Here is a 27995-nt window from a genome sequence, read left to right as displayed (position 1 = left end):
TTTGTCAAATTAGTCTAATGATTGAAACTCACTCATTTTAAATATGAAGAAGTGAGGAGTTCGGGTAGGGATGGCAAAATGGGTTGAAACCATCGGGGTGAGAGAATTTTTTTTTACTGCCCCTATCACTAAAAAAATTGATATGTCTGCCCCTAGTTGAAAACTATTGATACAAATGCCCCTATTCTCCATTTCACTTGGCGAGCATACCCATTTTTTCCACACTCTCTGCAAGCTTGCAGGCTTTAGCTGAACATGCCATTTTTTATATTTTTTTTTCCTGTTCTTTGTTTGACATGGTGAACATGCATTTTTTATTTTTTATTTTTTTGTTTTGTTCTACTTTTGACATGGCGAGCATGCTCTTTCAATTAGATAAAGACAGTAATATTGTGGGAATCACGAAGGCAGCTTTCAATTAGTTTTTTAATTAGTTACGTGCAACTGGTATTGGAAGTTATATATGATAAGAACACATGTACAAGTACAAATCAATGAACATCCATTAATCCCATTCATTACTTTACATAGAATCTTAACAATGGCTGCAGTATGGCATGCTCGCCATTTAAAATAAAGAGCACAAAAAAAAAATGGCTAGTTCGCCATTCAAAATAAAGAACATGAAGAAAAAACCAAAAAAAAATATGTTCGCCAACTAAAATGTAAAGCAGCACAGAAGTTCAGAAAAAAGCCTGGAAGATGCTGAAAAAATGGTTATGCTCGCCAACTTAAATGAAGAACAGGGCATTTGTATCAATAGTTTTCAACTAGGGGCATACATATCAATTTTTTTGGTCATAGGGGCAGTAAAAAAAAAAATCTCTCGGGGTGACCCTTTTAACCCTCCATTTTTAGCGGGGTGGTTGGGATTTTGAACCCACCACAAGTAGGGTGTCCGCTCCGCCTAACCCGCTAAAAAGCGGGGTGGTGATGGGGCAGGGCGGGTTGGCCCGTTGGGTTGACATATTAAAAAAAAACTCGTTTTTTCACTTCTTTTTATTTATAAGTCAAATCAATTTTCCAATTTTCACATCCATATATTGGGGGGGGAGAAATTCAATTAATTTTATCACTTTTGTTTTATGATTTTAACCTTATATTTTTAACAGTTAGTTAATTGATAACTCATGGAGTTTTTATTTTCAATGTCTTATTGATTTATTATAGAATTTTGGAAGATGTAATTTATATGTTTGAGTAATTATTTTCGTATTTTTAGTTGAGTCATTAGTTATATATTTAGATTTCCTTAAATTGGTTTTAAATTTATATATTTTTCGATTGTTTATATGAAGATTTTAATTAATATTGAAAAAAAATTGACCGGTCAACCTGCCGGTCCGGCATAAAACGGAGCCGGGTGAGATTTTTAACTCTACTTCACGAGTTGGCTTTTCCCGCTCCGCCCCTTTTTAGACGGGTTATTAACGGGGCAGGGTGGGTTGGCCCTTTTTGCCATCCCTAAGTTCGGGGTTCGAACCATATTCCCTATATGTCTTACACAATGTCCTTGTTTTTGGAACTAAGTTCACAGGGATGTGTAAATTATTTAGTAATAAATTCCAAACGTTCCAAATTTATTTCTGGTTCTAACGAATCTAATGTCGCAAATCATACAACATTAAATCACGAGAAGGGGTGTCTTCTAGCCAGCACACCAGCATTTAAATGCATTGCAGTTTTTTACGATGTGAGTTTTTTTTACCTTCTGAAACACTCCAATTTTGTACTTTATATTTTATTTTATATATTAATAACCCATTTAAATTTTTGATTCCGTTAGCCTATACTAACTTAATGCCAAGTTGATAAGTTGGTGTAGCTAGAAACTTGCCAAGTTAGCTTAAATGAGCATCAACCACTACTCACAATGGCCACATAGCACATGACATTAACAATTAGACAATAAGTTGGCCGTTTGAGGGACTGATCAATTTGCACCCAAAAAAATATAGGGATCCAAATTGTACAATTATAGTAATATATATATAATTAATTAATTTAAAAATGTGCACTATTCATATAAAATACTTTGACCATATTTTTCGACTAATATACAAAGATAAATTATAGCATATAAGATGTTGGATTTCTCTCGATGAATACTTTTAAACTATCAAATTTTCATAATTTTTCTAATAGATTATTCAAGATATGTTGGATCAAAATTGTACATTGACATACGTGACAGAGTCAACTATGTCACATATTATAGGACGGAAGGGAGTATTATTTAAAATTTGTCTACTTCCTTTCCAAAAGAAAATATATTTTAAATTATTTTGGAGTAATCATATAATATATCCAAACTATGGTATCTTGTTGGATATGTGTGTGTTTTTTTAATTGTTAAAACAAATAAAACTTTAAGAAAAGTGGTGCAATGCATTGCAACAATTTTGTGAATAATATAATACACGAAGACTTGTGTTGTTGGCTCCCTAATAATACGGCCAAAAGATAAAAAGAACAACCAACATGACTCGTGAAGTGAAGAACACTGAACACGAACAAGTTGAGACATTATTCAGTTCACCATCAAGTGCAATAAACTATATCCTATAAATAGTAACTTACCTTTTGCATCTGTTTCACATCTTGTGGAATTTTTTACCAATCATAAAAGAAAAAGTGAATTTTAATTTTATATATATTAATTGAAAATTATGTTTTTACATTCTCAAGTAGTCTCCAAGATATTTGACTTAGATACACTAGGGGCTAAGCATAATTGGTCCAATAAGGTTCTCACAAAGTGTGTATCAAATTCAAATCGCACTTCATGCGTACAAAATTATTTAAAGCATAGGTTCTAAGTTTAATTTTTGTAAATATGTTTGAATGTTATATGCCCAAGAAATATATATTGGTCTGGAGGGAGAAAAATCTATAGGCACTAAGGAGAGAGAAAAACATATATATAGACTTGTTAATTGATGGGAAAACAAGAGAAATGATTTTGATCAAGTGAAATGTATTAAAGATGAAAAATATTAAGTTTTGGTTTAGGAAAAAGGATAAAGGATAAAGGATAAATAGAAAAAGTTTTTTCTCAAAATGTTTTGTGAAAGATAGATGAAGACTTTGAAAAACTGTAGTAAGACTATTAAAAGTGATTTAGAGATAAATGAGTTGTGAAGAAATATATGATTTTTAATGAGATAAATGAGTTGAAGAAATATATGATATTTAATATAACACTATGATATCGTTTGATTCATGTATTCGACTTCACTTAATAGGATATTGTTGATCTGAATTAGCTCCTAACACAATACACATTCAAAGAGAAACATATACACCCTCCGGTCACTAATATAATCAAAAATCCACTTTTTAGATTCATTTAATTAATGATGTATGTAGTCTTTATTATAGGCTACATACATCATTTATTGAATAAACTTAAAAAGTGAACTTTTGCTTATATTAGTGACCGGAGCTGTATACCTTATTTTTTACTATAATAAATCTCTCATTCTACTCAATCAAATGTCAACTTAAGTATATCATATTGTTTGAATGTACATTATCATTCTCAACCGTATACTTCAAGTCAGGTCCATATCTCAGATCCTCCCTGCATTATACATAAAAGTAAAAAATAAAATGAATCAAATCCATAAATTCATTCTTATCAACCAAAAAAAACTCCATGAATTCATGTCTAATTAGGCATACATCAGTATTTATTATTTTATCCGTGAAATCATAATATTCATTGTATGGTACAATCCCTTGGGTGTTATAAATCAAATTTCTTTATTTTTTCCATTTTTGTGTTTAAAAGATCTCTAGTGTGAACCACAAAAAAGTATATGGCCAAAATATATTGAATCATTCATTGCAAATAACCTATAAAGCATTATGGGCAAATAACAACATTATTTTAGAAGACTTTACAAATTTGGAAGCAGAATTCGATAATAGGGAAGTTCCAACTACAACAAAAACCCAAAAAACGCATAACATAAAGTGTGGAGCCCTCATTTGTCGGTATTGTAAGGGCAAACCAATGCATACAAGCTAGCTATATATATCTACCAAACTTCAACCAACTCCTTTCACACACTCAAGTTAATATGATTAAAAAAATGTATCACCCGTACATTTCTTTCTTTTATATTCAATTATTTCCTATAAAAAATTACTTAGTTGTATTCCATTATATCCTATACAAATTTAGTTGAGTTGAAATTAGGACCTCTCCTAGAGTAATTAGGACATTCCTATATGTTCAAAGAACGGTTAAAGAAGTATTTCATATTATCTATCAATAAAACTGAATGTTACAGATCACATAAAATAGCAATCGATCAGATCAAATCAAATAACTAGATAATCGTCTTGAAAGGGAGATTGATTACTCATGATCACGACATAGTCACAAAGATAAAATTCAGTCACAAGAGGCTGAAATAAAATGGTAATCGATCGGATCAAATCAAACAGCTAAATAATCATCTCGAAAGGGAGATTGATTACTCATGATTACGACATAGCCACAGATAACATTCAATCGCGCCGAAATACAATTCTAATTGTAACAAAGTGTACTTTTGACATCACTCTAGAGCCACTTTTTCGCACTACCTTGGAAGTTTTCCTCTGATCGCGCCATATAACCCTACCCATCGCAAAAACAAACGTAGCAAAAAAAAAAAAAAACTATTGCATGAATGAATAAAAATTGATTCACAGCCTTACAACATATAAAATGCATCCTAATGGAAACTAGTACATTTTTTGTTTGTTGAAGAATATAGCACCTAGTACATTCAGATCACAGAGATGTAACCTAGCAGATGCATCCTAATAGTAGCAACTAAGGAGTACATTTTTTTATAGTTGAAGAATATAACAACTAGCACATTTAAAAAACAAAATATAACTTAGCAACTTTATTTGGAATCTAATATACTTTATTTATTATTAATTTTCGTTTGGTAGAACCAAGATGGATGGAAGGTAGGAAGGATGGGTTCTCCTTGGGATTTTCTACATCAAACCTTTTTTCCATGATATATTATTTATCAAATTCTATTCTCTATGCTTTTCCATTATGTCTAGATAACGTTACAATATAGTAACAATGTAACAATAACATTAATAATATTCATGGAACCAAATTAAAAAAAATAAAACAAAAGAAAGAAGAAAAAAAAAGTGACCAAAGTTAACGCCAAGCAGAAGCAACCGTGAGTGTTCTTCCCATCCAACCAAAGCAAATACCACCATTCTCTTCTTTCACACTGAGTCCCGAGTTAACTCGCGACTCGTTATTACCGATATTGAGTCGCGACTTAATCGACTCGGCAACATTTTGACTCATTGGTTTCATCTTAAACCCCGCCATACTCATCCTTGCGCGCCATTTGCCAAAAACCTCACACCTTTCGACACGATCCCTACCTTCACAAGCCACCAAGTTACACAATTTTCGACTCACTCCTTCCTCAATCTTGACTCGGTCGGAATTTTCCTCGACCGAGTCACATAAAGCGGAGTAATAACCCCATGACTCTGCAACACGCGCCAAAAACGGCGCGGTATTACAATTCATTTCTTGCTCCACAACAACCACAACACGCGGCGCGAGTTTCTTCACGCGTCGCAAAAGTGTGTCACGTGGATTCTCCGTTGACACACTTTCATCCGGAATTCTATTCAGCTTATACGCAAAATTCACAATTACTGTCTCTTCAACATCACATCCCAATAACTCGCGAGTCAACTCGTAGACTTGTCTCTGAGACACCGAAACAACACGAAACTCGAAACCAATTCTTAGCTTCTCCGCTTGAAGCCTCAACATCTCACCCACAGCTATCACTCTATCATCACCGCCGTTCTCCGCCACCGCAACAACCTTCAACTTCAATCCCTCACGCGCCACCTCACGCGCTTTGAGCGCGTGAAGAAGATTCACATACTGTTTTCCCTGCCCAATTTCAAAATCAACTACACAGAAACTGTTACCGTTTTCTTCAAATGCAGCATCCAGAATTGCGAGATTTGCAGCCATGAAACCAACCTTGAAACAAACCGAGTTTTCCAACAACAACTGAGTCGACTCAGCATGTTCTCTCCCGAACAATTCCGCAACAACAGGTGGATTTTCAACCGAATTCATCCTCGATTTCAACGCTCTCACCATGAAATTCGCCAACCGTTGATCCGAATTCATCGAATTCAGATTCAAATTCTGAACCAACCTGTTCAAGATCTCTAAAGCAACATCATTTTTACCTTCTGAAATCGCATTTGCAGCTTCAATTAGCGTTTGTTTTGAACAAACAGAAGCAGGTGAAGCCGCTGATGAAGAAGTTGATGACGTTGTTGATGAAGTTGGTGATGAAGATACCAGTTTCTGAGCTTGTGCTTGAGCCTGACCAGGCCCAGGCCCGGGCCCGGGCCCAATTAGATTCTGATAAGTCTCTGACCATTCACTTGTTGTAATAACAGAAGCTGTTTCCGTTTCACCTTCTTCGTCGTTATCTTCGAGAAGCTGCTTCTCCAACTCTTGTAGAAGAGTGTGATCGTTGTTATTGACGTTGTTTTCTTCTATTTTACCGGACATGGTCATGGTTTGAGCCGGTTGTTGAACCGTTTGAACCGGTTGAACTGAGTTTATTATTTGACCTAAATTGGAGTTTCTGTAATGATGAAAATTTTGGTTAATTGTTGTTGGTTGATGAAGAAGAGGAACACCTAAACGTTGTGTTTGGTGGTAAGGGTATTGTTGTAATTCAGGTAGTGAGAATGATAAAGGGGTATTATGGGTAATATTATTATTATTATGAAACTGAAAATTTGTTGTTGATGTTGTTGTTGTTCTTGGTTTTACAGAACGAAGTAAAAGATTAGACAGAACATGATTGTTGCTGTTGTTGTTGTTGTTGACAAGATTAAGATTGTTGAAATGGTGATTTTGTTGTTGGGTTTGAAATTCAGCTAAAGTACGTTTTCCGATGAAGCGATTTTGTTGGATCTGTGAGGAAGGATCTAGAAAAATTGGAGGAAGCGGTTGTTGTTGTTGTTGGTGTTGGGTACGGTAAAGAGAAGGAAGAAGATGGTGGTTGTTATGGTGGTTGGTTGTGGTGATAAGATTGTTGATAGTATTTTGTGATCTGCCGGAGAAAAACTCCGACGAGCCAGCACCACCGCCGGCATTGAAACCCGGCGATGACATTGAAACAGCGAAGAAAATAAGGAACAAGAAAGAAAGAAAGAAAGAAAGAGTTAAAAGGTTATGTTTTCGGAGAAACGCATGAGAAACATTATAGAGAGAGAATGTGAGTGGGTTCTTTTATGGGGTTGAATTGATTCTGGTGAATATAACGGAGGAAAGTTATTGATATTTTTTTTCTTTTTCATTTATTATTTATTTATTATTATTGAAAGATTGGATTATTTTTATTTCTATATTTAAAATGGTTTGACCTGTATTGATCTTATCTTATGTAATTAACGTTTATTTAATTAGTTTTACATTTTTCATGTAAAAATGGTTGGGTGAAACTAAAAGATAATGAGAATTTTGTGTTTTGCTTTCAGAAATAGATTTATGTATTTTTTTTAGTTGGTAACCATATAAGTAACAGATATTGTAACTCATACTCTATTTATTTTCCATTGTTTTTGTTAGAATAATAACTCATACTCTCTTTATGATTAACGAAAAGACAAACAATAATCCCTTAAACAAAAAGACAAACAATAACGTATTCATTTCTCTCTTTCTTTGGTAAAAAATATTTTTTAATTATCTTAATATTATAAGCTTTAATGTATATTTTCTAATTATCTTATATTTACTTAATTTGTTTATTTCAATTTTATAATATATATTATCTCTGATTACATTTATAGACAACTATTTCTTTCATAAATTCATTAGACAACTTATGTATTTAGGTTATAATATAGTCCAAATACAATAACTATTTAATGAATTTATAAAAGAAATAGTTGTTTATAAATGTTACTATGAAGTATGTTGTTTATATTTATCTAAGTTGTAAAAGATTTTTTACAATATCATCCAAGTGTTTTTGAATTCTCAACTAATAAGTTGTTTGCAAAAAATAGTTTTTTTAAAAAAAAATTAAATACCATATTAAACGTATACAATTTAAATTTGGATAATTTAAAATAAGAGTTTAATTATTTTATTTTTTAGGGAAAGAGTTTAATTATTTTTTAAAAATAAAAATTTAGTTATCATATATTGATCAGATAAAATTATTTTACACATACATTCAATGATCAATTATATGTTGTTACGTCAATTAATAAATACGACAATTTATATGTTTTTATTTATAAAAAAAATCATATGTTTTTATATTTATTAATTATATTTTTTTTTGGTAGAAGGAAAAAATATTTTTTTTGAAGGAAGAAGGAAAAAATATTTATTAATTATATGGCAGCACATTATAATAAACCAAGTTGCTTGGGCTCCATTGACAATGAGCTCCTTCTAAGGACGTACCCAGGGAATAACGGGTTCGATTCTCAGGGGGAACAATGCTTGGCCAGTGCGCATGCCTTTACGCACAAGCCGGATTAGTCGCCCACCTTTGGTGGGTCGGAAACTGGTGCGAAAGCCAAAAAAATATAATTATATAATATATACTAGTTAAATTTTTTAAATAAAAAATAAATCTATTTTGTATTCTTTGTAGAGAGGTAAATTTATTTTCATTTTTTAAGGATTATTGTGTTGTTATTATGGTTGTCATTGTCGTTATTGTATTATTAATTAATATTTTTGGATTATTTAAATATGAGTGTGGAATGTTTCGTATCAGAGTTTGTACGCATTAAGATCAAACCGTTGATTTATTTCAGATTCTAGATTTCGACCAGATTCAGTTACATCGAACGGTCAATATTGTACCGCATCAAAGCCGAAACTGACTCTTCCTCTGTTGTGTATTTAATAACGAACTTCAATTTTCGGTAATCCAAGTGTTCACGCTATCTACCTGGCGCGTGTAATAACACGTAAAGTGTGCTTTTGGTTTTGTTTCGATGTACTTGTAAAACTTCTTAAAATCATTGTAAATTTGTTAGAAAATGAGGGTAAAATTTCTTGATAAGATGTAGACTGCGTTAATCAATCACTTTTGTATTTTTTTATTTATTTATTTCTATTTCTAATTGAAAAGATGGAATCATGTGCCTGTTTGGTTTGGCATCTGAAAAGCAATTCTAGCCCAAAATCAATTCTTTACAGTGCCAAAAGCAATTCTAGCCAAAAACAACGTGTTTGGTTCAGCTTTTCAGAATTGCTTTTATCCTCCAAAAGCAATTCTCCATGAAGCTACAAATCCTAGCTTCTAGCTTTTCTAGAATCAATTCTCCTTGAACAACGTGTATAGGTTTGTATATTTTATTATTACAACATGTTATTTTACTTTATTGCCCTTTATCAATTCTCATTCTTTATCAATTCTCCTTTAGCTATGTCTATTTTAATAATTATACATTCAAAAGCAATTCTACATAATTGCATCCAAACATAAATCATTTTGTTTAATCAATTCTACATAATTGTATCCAAACATAAATCAATTCTCTCAGAATCAATTCTGTCAGAATCAATTCTATTAGAATCAATTCTCTCAGAATCAATTATATTCAAAGCTGAACCAAACGGGCACGTAATAACTCAAAATAAATTGGATTTTTTTTCTCCCACTTATTATCTCGTTCTTCTTCATTCCACAATTTGTTTCTACAAATTTGAATCCTCTTCGTTTTGTCATTCTCTTTAAGAGAAGAGAGACTCGTAATGGATATTTTATGGGTAGGGTACTACAATATTTTTTCTCATATTCGTGTTTGTAAAAAAATACTCGTACTCGAATTTGTATCCTCGTATGCAATAACTCTAGTATCATTCCTCATACCCTATAAGCACATAAGTGTCCATACGTGCACAATTACGTGCACTTTAACAATGAAAGAATAAAAATATCACAATTGAGATAAAATTATAGTTCAATTTTTTTTAAATCAACTCATAAAATAGTATGAACAGTAGTATTTAACTAAATAAAAAACATTCAAAATATCACTTAAAAATTATATACACCAGCAAGAAAGAGTTGTTACTGTATTAAGTAGTTTTAAGGTTTAGCTTTAGTTTTAAATAGATAAATAAATAAATTAATTATACACCAAATATAAATAAATTATTTATCATATTGTATAAATATGTATATATGGGTTGCGGGTCTAGGCAGTATAGTACCCTTACTCGTACACATACTCATTTAAATTTGTGAAAAATTACCCGGACCCAAGCTCATATCATGAAAGTGAGGTTCTACCCTACCCATTGACGGGTATTGTTTACGAGTGCTCATCGAGTCTGGGTTCAATTATCACTCCTGAGACATATATATATATATATATATAGAGAGAGAGAGAGAGAGAGAGAGAGAGAGAGAGAGAGAGATTGTAGAAGGAGAGAGAAATAGAATGAGGGAAATGAGAGGATCCACATTGAAAATTTAGGGACACATAGATGAAACTTATGGAATGAGGGAGGAAAGGAAAAATGAGGGGAAGAAGATGATCTAAATCCAACTCAAACGCATTTGAAAGAAAAAACAATACTATCTCTCAATTTAATGAGAAGATTTGAGTTTGAATCAAATGTTTAGCAGTGTTAAATCTTTTGAAAAAGGTTTTAACCATGTACTGAAATTTTATCTCACTCGAATGATTGATCTTTACTGTTGTGGTAGAGAATACCTAATCAAAAAGAATATGAAAAGAGGGCACTGCTTTCTCCACTTGTATTTTTTCTCAAATATGAAAACAGTGTCATTGATGATTATTTTACAATTGTATCATATGAATCTATTTTGTATTTCCTTCTTCAAGGCTCAACATGTACCTCTATTGAATTTATTTTTAATTGCTCTTTTCAAGGGAAAGTTAGGATGTTAGGAAAATCTCTTGAATCAATTTGGACTCTATTTGTTCTAAAAAGGAGAATTTTGGGTCGTGGTGTTGGAGGTTAAAGGATGAGTTTGGGGGTTTGTGGTTAAGAGTTTTATCAGCTAGGTATAGATAGGAAGGGGGCAATATTCATGAGGAGGACAAAGGAGGTCCGATGTGGTAGAATGATTTAATTAGTATTAGAAATGGTGTTGGAGTGGGTGTAGGAATGTGTATTGATGATAACTTAAGGTGTGAGTTAGGAGATTGAGCATCGATATTATTTTGGTGGGATCCTTAGTTAGACATAGGGGTTTTAAAGGTTAGGTTCAGCGGCCTTTTATTTTTTTATTTTTTCTGATAATAAAGTGACAACAGTTGTTGAGATGAAATAGTTAGGTTGGGGTGAGGGTGGCAAGGCCTTAAAATGGCGAAGGAGATTATGGGCTTAGGAAGAGGATCAGTTGAGGGAGTGTTGTGTTTTGTAGAATTATATTGTTTTGGAGGAGGACGTGAATGACACTGGCTTTGAAATTTGCATGCTTCAAAAAAGTATAATGTGAGTAGTGCTTACAATATTTTAATCTCAGTGGATTAACACGTTATAGATGAAAATACTCATTTAATTTGACATAAAGAGCTTCCTCTGAAAGTATGTCTCTTCATGTGATGGCTTCTCCGTAATCATATTCAAACAAATGACAATTTAATTAGGAGGGCCGTGATCTCAGCTAATGCATTGCTTTGTGTGGGAAGGTGTGATAATCCAAAGGATGTAGATCATCTTTTTCTTCAATGTAATTTTTACAGACAAATTTGGAATGTTGTTTATAACTGGTTAATATTCATCATGGTCAATTTGTTTCATATTTCGAATCATTTAATTCATTTTATTGCCTTGGGAGGTTTTTCTAAAAAGTTATGCGCCGATTTTCATTTGATATGGTTCTTGACTGTTTGGGTCATCTGGAGAGAAATAAATGCTCGTATTTTTTAGCATAAGGAGGATGCTCTTCATCACTTTTTTTTAAGAAACCAAATTTACCCACTAAAATTGACATTCATCATCACCTTCCTGACAAAATTAAAATTCAATCTTTTTGGTGGTTAAATGTGAAACATGTCAACTTTGCTTTGAACTACCATTTGTGGTGGCACAATCCTCTTTTATGCTTGAGAGGAGTTCTGTAATATCAGTATCTTGACTTTCTCTCTGGGGATTTCTTTTCGTATTTTGATGTTAACTCTAATTTCTTTTCTTTACTTCTTTATGACACTTCTTATACGGAAAAGTGAAATAGTTGGCTTAAATGCTCAATTGGTCCCTTAACTTGATTTCAAGTATCGGTTTGGTCCCATAAGTAATAAAAGGTCCGTTTAGGTCCCTTAACTTTATTTAAAGTATCGGTTTGGTCCTTTCTGTTAATTTAGTTCAAAAAAACGTTAAGTTTAGGGACCAAGCTAATACTAATTAAATAAGTTAAGGGACCAAACTAATACTAATTAAATAAGTTAAGGGACCAAAATTTAACGTTTTTTTGAATTAAATTAACAGAAATGACCAAACTGTTACTTTAAATAAAGTTAAGGGACCTAAGCAGACCTTTTATTACTTATGAGACCAAACCGATACTTGAAATCAAGTTAAGGGACGCTGAAATTGTTCTATTAATATAATTCTATTTTAACTTCTAAAAAAAACTATATCATATGAAATTTGAATTACTTCTTTTGATGTTTTTACATTTGAGCTAACACATCGTTAACATTTTATTTAACTTTAAACTATGTATAAAATTGTGTGGAAATGCAATAACAAGTCACGTGTAAATATAGATTTTCATTGAATCAATTTTTTATTAAATTGATCTAAAACCGCACACAATGAAGAAGTCAAAATGTTTCGTAAGTGTAGCTCAGTTGGCAGTTACCAGAGATAATTTATGTAGGGTCAGGGTTCGAACCTTAAATTCCCCACTTCTCCACAGCAGGGGTCGGGGTTCGAACCTCAAATTTCTAACTTCTCCACACATAATGTATGTGAATCTAGCCACTAAACTACTTGACCAAAAAATGAAGAAGTCAAAATTGTGTGACATACAATTTTTATTAGGAAAAAAGAAACTAGTGTGATACACATGATCTCGTGATCAAATTTCTTATTAGGTGTTTAAATTGGGAAATACTTGGGTGCCATTAATGGTACCGTGCCATTACATCCTGGTCATTGATGACACTCAAACATTGTGGATGTGTGTGTGTGATGTGTGTGTGGTGGAGATCTAATGGCATGGTGCCATCAGGTGAAAGGGCTTGATATGATGGAGATTGCGTTAATCAATCACTCTTGATATTATTTATTTCCATCTCTACTGGAAAAGATGGTATTGCTATTGTTTGGTTTATTTAATTGCCCTTTTGATCCCTATTTTATTAAAAAAAAAAATAGCCCCTTTTTCATAAATCAAACTTTTTGGTCCTTCCATTTTATAATTTGTTGCAATATTTATATCTTAATTCATGTTTTATGCCCTAAAGATTGTGACTTTTGGCAAATAAATATTTTTTTCTGCAAAAATCAATATCATTTTTATGGGAAAAACATGAGTTGTGATCAAATTAAATTGCAACAATTTTTGAAATAGAGGAATCAAAAAGTTTGATTTAAAAAAAAAGATCATTATTTTAATGAATTTGATAAAATAGGAGGATTAAAAGTGCAGTTAAGTATTTTATTTAGTATTAAACAGTAAAAAAAATGTTCCCCTAGTTTAATCTAAATAAAAATTTCTATAATCACTGGCTTATTTGATAAAAAAAAAAAAAAGAAGAGTATGCAGTACATATTTTTAAAAGACGATTTATAAAGTAGGCTTACAAGACAAAATAATAGATTTTAATTGGTTATTTTTTTAATCTATAATATATATGGAAAATTGCACATAAATAAAAGGTAAGCGGACAATAAGATGCGCCGCTACCCTTTTTTGAATGATAAAATTAATCCTTCTTAAAAACGACAATCATAGACGTATGAGATACGACATTGCTATGCATGACCCTTTGTAGAAGATTCACCGCCTCCACTGCTAGGAAGACAAAAGTGTCAAATGCAAATGGTAAAAAATCAAGTTCATTGTCATAACATGTTTTCTCGTATTTGGTCATTTTGCTTGAAGCGGCTTTGATGGTTGCATATGTCCCACAATTTAAGTTCTAGTCCCCAATCCCACAAGTGGAGAAACCATAGTCAAGTTCACACATGTTTGTTTTTCTCCTATCCACCCGTACACCAGAAAATTTGTAGCCTAAGTGTCGGTTTTCCCTCTTAGTTGTAACATAATTTTTTTTTTCTTGACTACTTTGTGGTAGCATGTGAATCGTCTTTTTGTAATTTTTGAATACTTCAACTACCTTTGGCAAACCTTGTGCTAGAGGAGGTGTGTTGGTTTTTTAATATATTTTGTTTAACATCTTCAAAAAAAAAAGTTCACAAACACCTCCTTCTTTACAAATACTTTCGTCCGTCAAACCATATCAAAAAGAACATTCCTAATAAAATGATATTTGTATTTAAAGTCGGAAAACTCTTTACAATAAACTGCATGCTTCTCAAAGGTGTTCAGGCATGTCTTACTATCAAAGGATAATATGGTTGTATTTTACACATGCTTAACCTTTAAAATTTAAACTCATTAAGTAATGTTTTTTTTTGGGAACTTATTAAGTAATGTTTAAAATTATTATTTTATGAAAATGCATTGACCAATCACGTGTGCACTATCATCAAATTAAATCAGACAGGCATATTCATTGAATCTTGATTTTAAACAAAACCAAAAAAACACACTACATTGATCTAGAAGACTAGAACCACACACAATGAACAAGTCAAAACTGTGCAACTATACATGACTCCGTGACTGAATTGATAAAAAATCAAAATACGTGATTCGGTGATCAAATTTCTTGTGTGTTTTTTTTTTGACTACTTCTTATATGTTGCTTAAATATGACTTATGTCGTACTATGATGATTAAAAGTTATTTACATTAATATACCCACCCTGTGTTTTGTAAAATAGTAGGAATGTATCAACTTAATTTCTTAATTAATTTTTTTTTTTTATGGAAGCTACGATTCTCAATGTTGGTGGGAGCAATTTTGGTAGTCCCATCCGCTCAGGCCTTGGAGGTGTTCACCGCAATTCGGACGGTACATGACTTTGTGGATTCTCAGGATTTATTGGCATTTCGAACAACTTGCATGCGGAACTTCTTGCGATCATGCATGGTTTGAAGTTGATCCCCTTGACCCCAAATTCGATCCCAATTTCAATTAAAACTTGCATCCAAAACCCTTTAGAAACACTGGCCACCATACCTTTGAAAATTTAGGAATGCCGATTTGAGTCTATGTTTCAATTACCTTTGAGTGAGTAAGAACCTACACGTAAGGATCACCGTGTGACCAGTAGGTGCAACTCAATATTGGAGGGATAGACCAGAATCAACTGAGAGAGAGTAAAACCCCGCACGTAAGGATCACCGTGCGATCAAGTGATGCCACTTGACGAACCTATTAGGTTAGTACATCCCAACGAAATCATCAGTTAGATAGTCTACTTAAGACAACTAAACACAACATGAATGCTATTTAATTCCAACAAATGAATAGGGGGGATTCGAAGAATCCTAACAACCAAAACAGGTAACTTGCTCTGTTGCAAATAGATAAAAATTGCAATCTCTTATCCCTCAACTCTTTTATTTTATTCTGTTAAACCAAAATAAGTAACGCGAATTGTTTGGCCGAAATGACAATCCATGTGGATACGATACTCTACTTACACTATATTACTTGGTAAATGATTTGGTACACTTGCGGTTAGGATTCTTTAAATCACCTCTATTTATTTGTTGGAATTAATTAACAATCAAGTCAAGTTCAATTATTCTAAGTACACTATCTAAGTGATGAGTTCGTCGGGACGTTATAACTTAATCCGCTGTCAAGTTGCACCTTCTGGTCACACAATGATCCTTACATGTGGGTCTTACTCTCTCATAGATTTCGTTCTATCCCTCTGTATGTCGAGTTGCACCTGCTGATCCACGTGAAGGTTCCTGGTGGTCTTACTCGCTCAGAGATAATTGAAACATAAACTTAAATTAGAGTTCCTAAATTTCCAAAGGTATGACTTCCTAGTGTTCCTAAAGGTTCCCTCATTTATTAATCTTAGCAGTACATAGCATATTCTCCCTCTCGGTAGTTCTACAAACGGGTGGCTCTATCAATGTCTAGCTTACCAAGGTGAAAGAAGAATGGAGTTAATGGGCTGATTTAAGTCGTGAAGTCACATGTTACCTTAATTACTAACTAGGTACTACCTGATTTTAGCAGATGTTCATCAATATTAGGTATGTCACCTCCCGAAGTACTTATTGTAACACCATAAACCCTTAAAGCGATAAATCACGTGAATAATACAATCATTCAAGAATTTAGATGTTACATCTTCAATAAATCCAAAACATGCATAAATAATTTTTCAAAACATCGCAGCGGATTAATATCATAACCTTTCATCAACAGATAATAGAAATCTCCAAAGTATCCATGCCACATATATCATAATACATCAACAAATATAAATCTCAAATCTCAATATACTGAGTGATAATCTCATCAAAACATGAAATATAAATAACAAAAGACCAACACCCTAATCAGAGCCCTAGACTAAGACTTCAAATGAAAGAGACGAGGTAGCTCCAAAGCTAGCCTCAAGCATACTCACAAGCAAAACAACTAATCTTGTAATTCGTCTACCCGGTCATACAAATAGGCAGGCGGTCAACCAAACGACCATTGGGGAATAAATAACATTCCAAAAATAAAATATAATCAAATGAAAGTAAAACGACATATTTAATTTCAAATGATTAACAACACTAATTAAATCATTCACAACAATCCCACATCATTGTTAAACATTAGACATATAAGCATAAAGCTACATAAGCACAACTTCACATATTCACATATTCACCAAATTTCACCAAGTACATAAATCACCAAGTTTCACCAATGCACATAATCACCAAGCACATATTCAAATATGACACATTTCACCAATTATCAAATGTATGCTATGCCCCTAGACACGATTTTATATGCATGTGGTACCAATCATCGTCACTTGATACAACTGTATCATAATCATCGTCGTTGGATACAGAGTATCCTAGTCATCGCCGCTGGATATAAATATCCTACTTATGAATGCATAAACATATGACCCAATAATCCTTACGTTCACCCAACAAATCATCATCTTTAACATTGCCACTTTCATACATGCGGTCATCATCAATATCATCGTCATTTTGCATGTAAGAATTCATCATCATTAATAAATCATCATCATTAAAATCACCGTCATAATCATCATCAAAAACTATCACCTCAAGGAAATGATAAAATTCCAAAATCACATTTTGCATAAAAGACGGACAACTAATCACATCATGACATTCATCATATTAAACACCCAATACTCATTGATTCCTTCTTATTCTATCATATCATCATGATTACAAAGCCAATTACAAGCTATTCGACCATAAAACCTCAATTTGTCAAAGTTCGTCTATTTTCACAAAATTCATCTTTTTCTAAGTAATTCACCAAAGACAAGGCATTCATGTTCAAACGCATCAACAAAGCATATTCACTTATCACATATGATTACAGTAACTCACACATATCCACATCATAGCTTGATTCCGATTAATTCCAAAAATTCACTAAGTTCGTCTCATTTTATCATTTTTCGAAAGAATTCCATTTTCAAGTAAAACCAAGTTTAAAGCTCATATACACCTTTCAAAACCATTTTAAAATCATTACTACATAAAACAAACCTTAACCCTACCATTTCATTTGAGAAAGACAAGTTTCGGAAAATTTCACGTTCTTGAATATTTTCAAATAAATTTCAATTCGATTCACAAAATCAATCTTAATCCAATCCATTTGATGTTCCAATAGGTTTAGAAGTGAAAACAACAATCAAACACATCAAAAGAAGCATTTAGAAAAGTCTGGATCGACCCCCGATTGCTCAGAACACCCAAAACCATGGGTTCTGTTCTGGGCAACTCGCCACAGCGTGCCATAGGCTCGCCTAGCGAGCTACACCAGGACAAGAACCCATAATTATGGTTTCCTCTTGGGAACCCACTTCAATTTTCACCAACAACCCCGATTTTAATCCCCTTTGACCTAAATTCGTCCCCCAAACTTTTTTATTAGTTAACATACATCAAAAGACAATCAAAACACTTACAAATATGGAATCATAACCTCATTTCATATCATAATCATCATCAAGCTCATTTTTCACCAAAAACTCATATTTTCACAATTTCATCCAAACTTCACAAACAACAACAACATTTCAAACCCCAATAACATACAAACATATATAATCATATATCAAGTGAATTTAGACATGTTTCAAAAATAATCATTCACCAATTCATGGTTTACACTTAATTGAGAAAAAATCATCAAAAGAACTTATCACAAACATCAACTATGAACTTGAACACATAAACACATCAATTCCATGAAATTTAAGAGCATGAAATTCATCATCAAAAATCACGAAAAGTCATAATTCACACAAAAGCACTTATGATCCAAAAGTAAAAAGATGAGGTTATAACTTATTTGATGAAAAGAATCTATCCCTTACCTCAAAGCTTCACAATCACTAGTTATGGCTTCAATCTCCTTTCTAGCTCCCAATCTCTATCTTCCCTCTTCTCCAAATTCTTCATCTTCTCTTCTCTATATTCTTCCCACTTTCTCTCTAGCCTAAAATTGGCTATGACATGAAAATGTTCTAACCTTAATTTTGTTGGAACAAAATGTGTTTAACATTACCACCTTAAGTTTTGATGATAACAAGGTATTAAAATGTTAATTGGATATGCTAATATTTTTTCAAGTGTGTAGGACCGTAGTCAAAAATTTATAAGTCTTAAATCAAAGTATTGGCTCTGAAAGAACAAAAGAGAGCAATGAAATTTTGAAAGGAAGCTTATGTTGCAAGTCTTTGTCTGAAGATTCATCAGAAGCTGACTGCCAGAGTCGGACATCATCAAGCGTCTGTAGACCATCAGAGTCTAAAGTCCATCAGAGTCTGAAGTCAAGAAGCTGGAGTTAGTTAAAGTTAGTTTTTGAAGACACAAAATTGCAGAAGGAATAGAAGTCTGGAACAACGACTATTTCAGAGGAATTAGAAGGAATTGGATGCTTATCCACTGAAGAGTGCACAAAAAGGACATAGTACAATTGTACAACCACTACTCCACTACCTTGGATGCACTCAGTACTGCTACAGCCGTGTCTACGCTGGTTATTTCTCTAAATAAGGAATGAAATTCAAATTATTCCCTCCTAGGACGATAACCAAATCAAGCAACAGATCATTGGTGATGATCAACTTCAACAACGACTGTTTTTGATGTGTTGGTAATCCTCAACATATCTCTCACACCTCTATATAAAGGAGTGAAGACCTGAATATTGTAAGAGACTGAACAACGTTTTTACAGTGTCAAAACTCTACTGAAATTGTACACATCAAAGTTCACTTAGAATTTCTTAACAACTTTCATATCTTAGAAATTCTAGAGTCTTAAGAGTCTTATTTGATTTGTATTGGGAACACCACTGATTGTATATCAAGTGTTCAACCTCAAACATTTTTCTGTGTAATTTTGTTTGTTTAGAAGTCTCTTGCTTTTGTGCTTGAGCATAGGAAATCTCTTGCTTGTGTGCTTGAGTATTTGGAAGTCTCTTGCTTGTGTGCTTGATCATTTGTAATCAAATATTGATTTTAGTGAACTCTCCTTGGAAGTTGAAGGGGGATATGACTACTTTCGGATTGTGGAAGGAACCTGTATAATTGCTTTGTGTCTTTCTCTTCATGAGTTAAGTATATATACTACTCTGTAATTGGACTAGGTTTCTAATGTTCACAATTGGGCCTAAAACTCTTACTAACAAATTCTCAAAAGTTACTACTCGTTAATCCGCTAAAACATCGAATCATTACCATCTCTAAATAATTACCCCAACTTACTAGTAACATAATAAAAATAACTTTTTTTTTATTAAAACACCAAAAATAACCTTCTTAATAAAAAGACTAATTTACCCTTACTCTCCAAATGACCAAAATACCCCTTAGTCTAAAAATGACTAAAATACCCTTCTAGGCCAAAAACCCACGAATCCCAAATCAAATACACACAAAGTTAAATAATCACACATAAACATATAATAAATAATTAAAATAATTCTAGCTAAAAACGAGTTGTTACACTTACTATCAGGGTACGATCGCTTTCAGTTTGTTTCGCTAGTTCTAATATATTACTTCCTGGTTAGACATATATGAATATCAATATTAGGTCCTTCCACTACCTAAGTGCCTAAATCAGGGTTATGCTTCAGATGAGACAAATCTTACGCACTGCAGTAAAACTAAATAATGAACAGAAAATAACTGAATAAAAGGTTTTAATTAAATAATTATCCAACAAACAAATTTGAGGTTCATCTTATACTCCTAGCCTAAAAAGTTTTAGTTACTCATGGTAACTAAAGACAAATTACTGAAGAAATGAAACATACCATATAGAAACTTGGAGTGAGGAGAGAGAAACTCCTCCCTGGAAGCTCCTAGTGTTTGCCTTTCTCTTGAACCGCTTCGTTCTGAATGAGAAATCATGAATGAAAGGAATGATATTTATAGGGAGAGTTTCCACCTGAAGTCGGGCCCAAAAACCAGGATTTTCCCCTTAAAAGTAGGAAAAAACAGTTTTGGCCCGCATTCAACAATGCTCGGGGCACATAGGCTATGCTCGGGGCGCATGAGTGTGCAGATAATGCATGTCCGGGGAACCTAGGCCATGCTCGGGGCACATAGATCATGCTCGGGGCGCATGAGTGTGCACGAAATGCAAGCTCGGGACGCATGGCCATGCTCGGAGCACAAGGATCATGCTCCGGGCGCCTGTGACCGCGTTCCAGTGCATAAATCTCCGTTTTCCGTCCTTTTGGGTGTTTGCTTCCATATAAGATGTCTTGGAACCTGAGTACATAATTTCTCCCTCTGTAACGTCTTATGAGGCCTCTTGAATCTTCATTCTAGATCTTCCCAAAGCCTTCATTAATCTTCAGATGTCTTGCTTTGCCGATTTGCATGATTTCTTCGTGAATTACATCAAAGAACCCTAGAATTGCTATGTTTCGGGAAGAATAAAATTACAGACTAAAATATAGAAAACATTACAAATGTCCTGAAATCATAAGCAATTGATCTAATACTCCTCTATTATGCTTGTAAAACCTATCGAAAATGACTGAAAAACATGCTAAGAATAACGTAAGATGATCTTCCATCACCCTTTCATTTGTTATCGTTGAACCATGGCTAAATTAACCCTTACAAAGGCCCCCATAATGTTTAAGACAACACTGAGACCCCTAAACTCACGTTGACATTCCTCTTCTGTGATCTTGATGTAAAGTGATCACATTTGACAGAAGGTTTAGGCATCTGACTCACTGAAAGGTCGATCATATTGGAGAGAGCCTCTCTAAAACTCTCCAGTTGAAAAGTAAGTTAGGAAGGAGACACGTGTTGTTCATATCATGTGTATGAAATTTTTTCGAGGAAGCTCCATTAAATGATAACCGACGACGACATGATCAATGCCATGCAACAAGGTTTCAAAACCTTAACAGAGCGAACTCTTATATTTCAAAAGAGGGATGTTATTTGAATAACATTTTGTAGTATTATGTAACAACCAAATATATAGAAAGAAAAGTAGGTGACTCGAAAACTAAAACATAGAGAGGAAAAGTAAAAACACAATGTAATTATAAGAAAGAAAGTTATCACCAAAGTTTTTTTTTTTTTTTTTCAGAAACTAAATTAACCCACTTAAATTGACTTGAGATAATCGAACTTGAGACCTCAAAAAAAAACACACTCCCATATCTCAAGCCAATATCACCAAAGTTATTACAAAATACTTATACAAATATCATTTCTCATTTCAAAAATATAAAAACTGTGTGACCTTCAAGAGAGACGATATACGATATCACTAAGATTTTTTTTTGTTGAGAGAATACGATATCACGAAGATATCACTTGTTTTATGTTCAAATGTCACGATTTTTATAAAATATAATTCATGTATCTTCTCCATTTGGGTCCCATGAACACCTTGACGGGAGGAGGGGCAGGGCTTTAAATTGAAAAGCACTTTTGAACTGTGAAATAGCAGAATCAAATTGGATAAAAGCTTGGAAACAGCTTAGAAATAAGTCAGTGTAACATCCATACTCGCGCGCGTGTAAAAACTGACATGGTTTGAATAATGGTTGTATGCACTCGTGAGTGAGAATGAATGCATCTATCACCTGACGGGACAGTTATCAAGCAACTCAAAAAGTGTATCCACACACGCCATTACCATTCTTGTAAATAAACATTCTTAATTTCTTCTCTATACTCCCTTCGGTCACTATTATAAACAAATTTCTACTTTTTAGATTCATTCAATAAATGATGTATGTGACCTACAATATAGACCATATACGTCATTTATTGAATGAACCTAAAAAGTCAAAATTTGCTTATAATAGTGACCGGAGGGAGTATATTATTAAGCTCAATTCATATTTTTTTGTGTGACAATTATTAAGCTCAATCCATCCACACAAAGATTGTAGATTTATCAATCATTGTCTATTAAAATAATAACTTTATAAACTTTGTCTTTTTTCGCTAAATAAAATATGTATTTTGAATATTTTTTTTTTACGGAGGCAATGCATTATTATAGTTAGATGTTGAAGTTCGAACTTTAGACATCTCATTTATTCACTTTCAAAAGGTGAATTTTTAATTATTAAATTACTTGATAAAAAAATATATTTTATGATCAAAAAGATTATGTCTTAATATTCATGAAATAAAATGATAAAAGGGGAGTCAATAGATAATCCTAAAAAACAATATCATAATACATTCACAAGTTCAATAGGTGCTGTTTCAATCCTCACCCACTAATATTCTAACAGTTATTAACAACAAACTTTGGCTATTAAAAAAATACATAATGGGAAATGTCTCTTCAAGGCAACTCATATGATACCATGATGAAGGGACACTTTAATATACTAATAGGAATTCGAAGATTGAGTAATATTAACCTAAATATTTATCGTTAGAAAATAAATATTGAGGCCCAAGCTAAAATTCACAATATTCATTTTCTCTACAATTTGTGTATATGAGGTTTGTATTAAGTTATGATTTTTTAATGTAAGTCAACTTTGCAAAGTTGTGTTCATAAAGAGGCAAACTAGGAATAACAAAACATATTATATATGTAATGATTAAAATATGTTCGGATAAACATATCTCAGTTGGTAGAAATATTGTATTATATATGTAAGTATCAATGTTTGAATTTTAAATTCTCTATTTATTCACTTTATTAAGGTGAATATTTAACCATACTCTTCGATCACTATTTTATGCAAAGATCAACATTTTATATTTATTTAATTAATGATGCATATGGTCTTTATTATAGAATATATACCTTGTTTAATGAATGAATTTAAAATGTTGATTTTTGCTAATAATAATGACCGGTAGGTATACTTAATTAAAGTAATAAAATACAAATACTAAAAAAGAAATTAGTATACTTATATGAATCAAATACATATATAAATTAAATTAACCAAGAATAAGAATTATGTGTTAATTAAATATATAAAAAGAATATTTGGTCTAATATGTCGATTGAAAAAGAGACACCTATTACATTAGTACCAAAAAATAAAAGGAGCACCTATAAATGTCCACACGTGGACCAACGAAATCGTGTGTTGAGAGGAAATGAGTTTCGTTGCTTGTCGCTATAAGATATCCCAAACCCGTACACTGGATTCCAAATTCCATTAGCTGTTTTTTCTTCTTTCAACAGGCTATTCCCGGTCAGTTGACATGAAGGAACCTTGAAAATCGTTGTCATTTTGATTTGTGAACATGTGTATCTATTATGATTTAAGTGTGAGAGTAAGTCCCGATACTCCAAAACAGAAACGTACCGGTATTGAATACGTATCGGATATCAATATTCTATGGATACTCGTGGATACATACCCACGAAGTATCATAATTGAGAAAGTCTTGGTTGGGCACATACCCAACACTTCAATTTTAAACACACACAAAACGAAACAAAAATTAAAGAAAAATAAAATTATAATATATCATTGATGTGACTAAATACATTTTATTTAATTTTGTTAGTTTTATGTGAGGATGTGTCCAAAATTGAAATGTTGGGTATGTGTCTAACTAAGACTTTCTCATCATAATTAATTATTTAATTTTTTAAAAAATATTTTATTTGATATTTATTTGATACTCCATAGATACACGATGATACTTATAAATACTTCACAGATACGTATCCTAAAAAAGATGAAGGGAAAAAAATGAGATAATGTTGTAGAAATTCAATAGAGATGTATATGATTCAATTTTAGATATGCATAGTAGAATTGTTTCTCGATAAACCACTTAAAATTATACTTCTTATGAATGAAGGTAACGAGAGAGAGAGGTGATTCAATTAATCAACATTGGATAAAATTTGTGTTGAATGTTTATCTCGATATCCCAACAAATGAAAATATAATATGGTTTATAAGAAATTTTTTCATACATATAATAATGAAGGGTAATCAATGCTTATTTCCTTCAAGTATTTTGCATATATATAAGTTTTAGTAAAAATTCTTCCTTCAAAAAAAAAGTTTCAGTATAAAAATTCTCTTAATGTACTTAATGTATCTTGGCCGTATCGTATCCTAAATTTAAAAAAATTTGCGTATCCACGTACCCGTATCGTATTGTACCCACACCCGTACCCTTATCCGAGCTTCATAGGTTTACTCTTATATTGTATGTGAATTGATATTATGTTGGATATACAAGAGAGGTGATTTGATGTATTTCTTTTTTGTGATCCAAAAATATTGACATGATGTTTCTTTTGACTTTTGATTCGAATTGACGGAGGAGCGGGAGTTGGATTCTGTTATGGTTGGTGGAAACTTACACTTGAGAGAAAAATTGTTGGGTTTTAAGTATGAGGAGTTAAATTGCTCTTGCGCTCCACCAGAGTTTTCACAAAAACATTAATACTATATCCTTTCTTCAGTTGATTTGGTTACCGTGTGCTTGGATTGTGTGGAATGAGCGTAACAACATGTTATTTAAGCAGAAAGAATATACTATGTTTCAATTATTAGAAAAAATTAAGTCGTATTCTTTATGGTGGCTTAAAGCTAAGAAAGTTCGTTTTGCTCCTAGGACACATATGTGGTTATCGAGTCCGCTTGTTTGTTTGGGCCTCAACAAATTTGTATTTGTTTTCGAATTTTGCTCTTCACCCTGCACATTTTGCTCGCGCCCTGCAGCCGTTCCAATTATACCCTTGTGCATTTTAACTAACGCAAGTGCAAATGTATTCGTTAGTTAACATACGTCACGCAAGTTAAGTAATGCAAGTGTAAAACACTGCGTGAGTTAACTTGCGCGGCCATAAGCACATGCATTAGCACATGCGTGAGTTAACTCGCGCACATTCTGTGCATACAACCAGAAGAGGCAGAAACCTCTATTTTCCCTGATTTTTCAATACTTCTTTCGTACATTCATTCAAACATACATTTTTCATCATTCATTCAAGCATTCATTCAATCAAGCATTAAATCATAATTATATTACGAAAAATAACATAATAAAACAACGAAATAAAATAACGCATAATGTCATAAAAGCGCCAAAAAGCGCAAATGTAATAGGATTACAACCAAATCCTTCAAAATGTCAAACAAAAAAAAAACTACACAAGTCATGCTGGTCCATCCCGTGGACTCCTACTCCTCCTCCGCGGAGCCGGCACCTACTTCAGCATGCTCCACTCAGACTGTATGCCCTGCATGATGCGAAGAACCTCTGGATAACCAAACACATCTGGATGCCAATTGCACTGTCCACTCTAGCTCTGATGTTGCTGATGATCTGGTATGGGTCGGGAGGATGTCTGGCCCACTGCTGCTCAACAAGAACCTCCTCGTAAGGAGGGACAGGACGAGGAGGGGCATCAGCTGCGTAGTCAGGAATGGCCGTAGGGCGGTTCACAATAGGATGTGATACTCTAACGAACCATTTCATGTACCCCCTAGTATGAAACCACGACTCGTTATCTGGAACCAGATGACCCCTCTGCTGATGGCTGAGGACATGTAGAGCAAACTCCATGAAGGCCTGGGCCACATCATCCGCTGCAAGAAGCTCAATGTCTGTAGGAGGCCTGGGAATTCTCTGGACATGCCCGTACTGCCGAAGAACCCGCTCTGGCAAGTGACGGACCATCCTGTCGCTGCCGGCCATGATCCATCCAGAGTACTAGCATATATCCTGAAAGGGTGTGATGTGTCGTCGTCTCTCGTACGACCTCCAGGTGACATGAGAATGGTCCATCGAATCGATGGCAGTTTGGTAGTGTCCCAGATTAGAAAAGCCCCTGGGAGATTTCCAATTACTCACAAGCGGGGAAACAGTAGGGTCGTAGACATCATCATCAATCCTCAGAATGATGTTCGAGAAATGCGCCAAAGTCCATCCCTGCAAACACAAAGAAACAAATATTTATATCACCGCAAGAATTATAGAAACAACTAAACATTTACGATCCAATAAGTAAAAAAGAAGATAAAAAATATTACCACAAGCAATGTCATGTAACCACCAAGGGAGGCCACGGATGAGTCGGAGGTAAGAGATAGCTGGTCATATAGGAAAGCAAGTCCCATCCCACCCTATGACCAGCGGTCCAACTCGTCCATATCTTGCAGCGCAAGAAGCCAAAGAAGATTAATGTTTTTGCTGTTCTTGGCGGAAAAAATGGTCCAGGGAAGCAAGAGCAACAGAAACGGCTTAACGCAGGCCACCCTAGCTTGAGCTCGCTCGTTTTCCTCCTCAACTGTGTCAATCTCAAGAAGCTGATTAACCCTATTCATGAGCTCCTCGTATCGCCTCTTCAGTACACCAAAACTGATGTGAGAACCACCCTGTTTTGTCAGCTCCTTAGCGGCATCATCCTTTGTAAATAGTAGGTCCGTTTGCATCATCTCTAGCCCCTCCTCACGGGTTAACTCTCTATCAGGAAGGAGTCTCCAGTGATGGGGATGCCTAGGAGACACGCCACATCATCTAGTGTGACGGTCATCTCTCCAACCGATAGATGGAAGCTGCTGGTCTCGTCATGCCATCTCTCTGTCATCGCACAAACGAACCCGTGAGATATGTTCTCGTACCCACTAGTCAGGAGGGGAGTCAGACCAGACATATTCACTTCATCCCAAAACCACTCATTTTGTTCCCCCGGCATAGGCAATGCCAAATTTTTAATGCTCAACTTCTTCCCGTGCGAGATACCTTTCACCCTATGTTTTCTTCGAAACTGAAATACAAAAACAAAACACAACAAACAACACTGTTAAATAAATAATAAGTAAAACAAACATTAAATATATGCTAACATAAATGTTAATTCTAACATTAAATAAGTAAAATAATAATTAGAATAAGTTGTATAAATAGTAAAAGAAGTAAAATAAACACTGAGTAAGAATAACATAGACATTTAACAACAACATTAATTATTTTAATTGAATTTCAAAACAAAAAAGAAGTATAATAAACATTAAATTATACTTACATCGGCATCAACCCATATCCTGCATGCCACATGTCCACCAAAGTGAGGTAAAAGGGTGAGATCAGAAGGCCCCCCTGCATAGCCGTCCGGGCCGGCCTCGTACACCACCCTCGGCACTCCTTAAAA

General features: G+C 33.5%; 2 protein-coding genes across 2 annotated transcripts; both read right to left on the bottom strand.

The window, feature by feature from the left end:
- Window positions 1-4903: 4903 nt before the first annotated feature.
- On the bottom strand, window positions 4904-7314 carry LOC146915050 (scarecrow-like protein 8). The gene has a single exon (XM_085717608.1). The coding sequence runs from the start codon at window positions 7193-7195 to the stop codon at window positions 5180-5182; it is 2016 nt and encodes a 671-aa protein (XP_085573734.1). The 5' UTR covers window positions 7196-7314; the 3' UTR covers window positions 4904-5179.
- Window positions 7315-26053: 18739 nt separating this feature from the next.
- Window positions 26054-26521, bottom strand: LOC146915049 (uncharacterized). Its single transcript, XM_085721215.1, has one exon. The coding sequence runs from the start codon at window positions 26519-26521 to the stop codon at window positions 26054-26056; it is 468 nt and encodes a 155-aa protein (XP_085577341.1).
- Window positions 26522-27995: the final 1474 nt, after the last annotated feature.

The sequence above is a fragment of the Medicago sativa genome, chromosome 6 (assembly GCF_051527215.1).
Source record: "Medicago sativa cultivar Bolivia chromosome 6, Bolivia_mono, whole genome shotgun sequence".
In the NCBI taxonomy this organism is placed as follows: domain Eukaryota; kingdom Viridiplantae; phylum Streptophyta; class Magnoliopsida; order Fabales; family Fabaceae; genus Medicago; species Medicago sativa.
The sequence above is the reverse complement of the archived record's forward strand: the minus strand, read 5'-3'. Positions and strand labels throughout refer to the sequence as shown.

Coding starts and splice junctions, on each gene's coding strand:
- LOC146915050 (XM_085717608.1), bottom strand. CDS start 7,195: ATGTCATCGCCGGGTTTCAATGCCGGCGGTGGTGCTGGCTCGTCGGAG.
- LOC146915049 (XM_085721215.1), bottom strand. CDS start 26,521: ATGGTCCGTCACTTGCCAGAGCGGGTTCTTCGGCAGTACGGGCATGTC.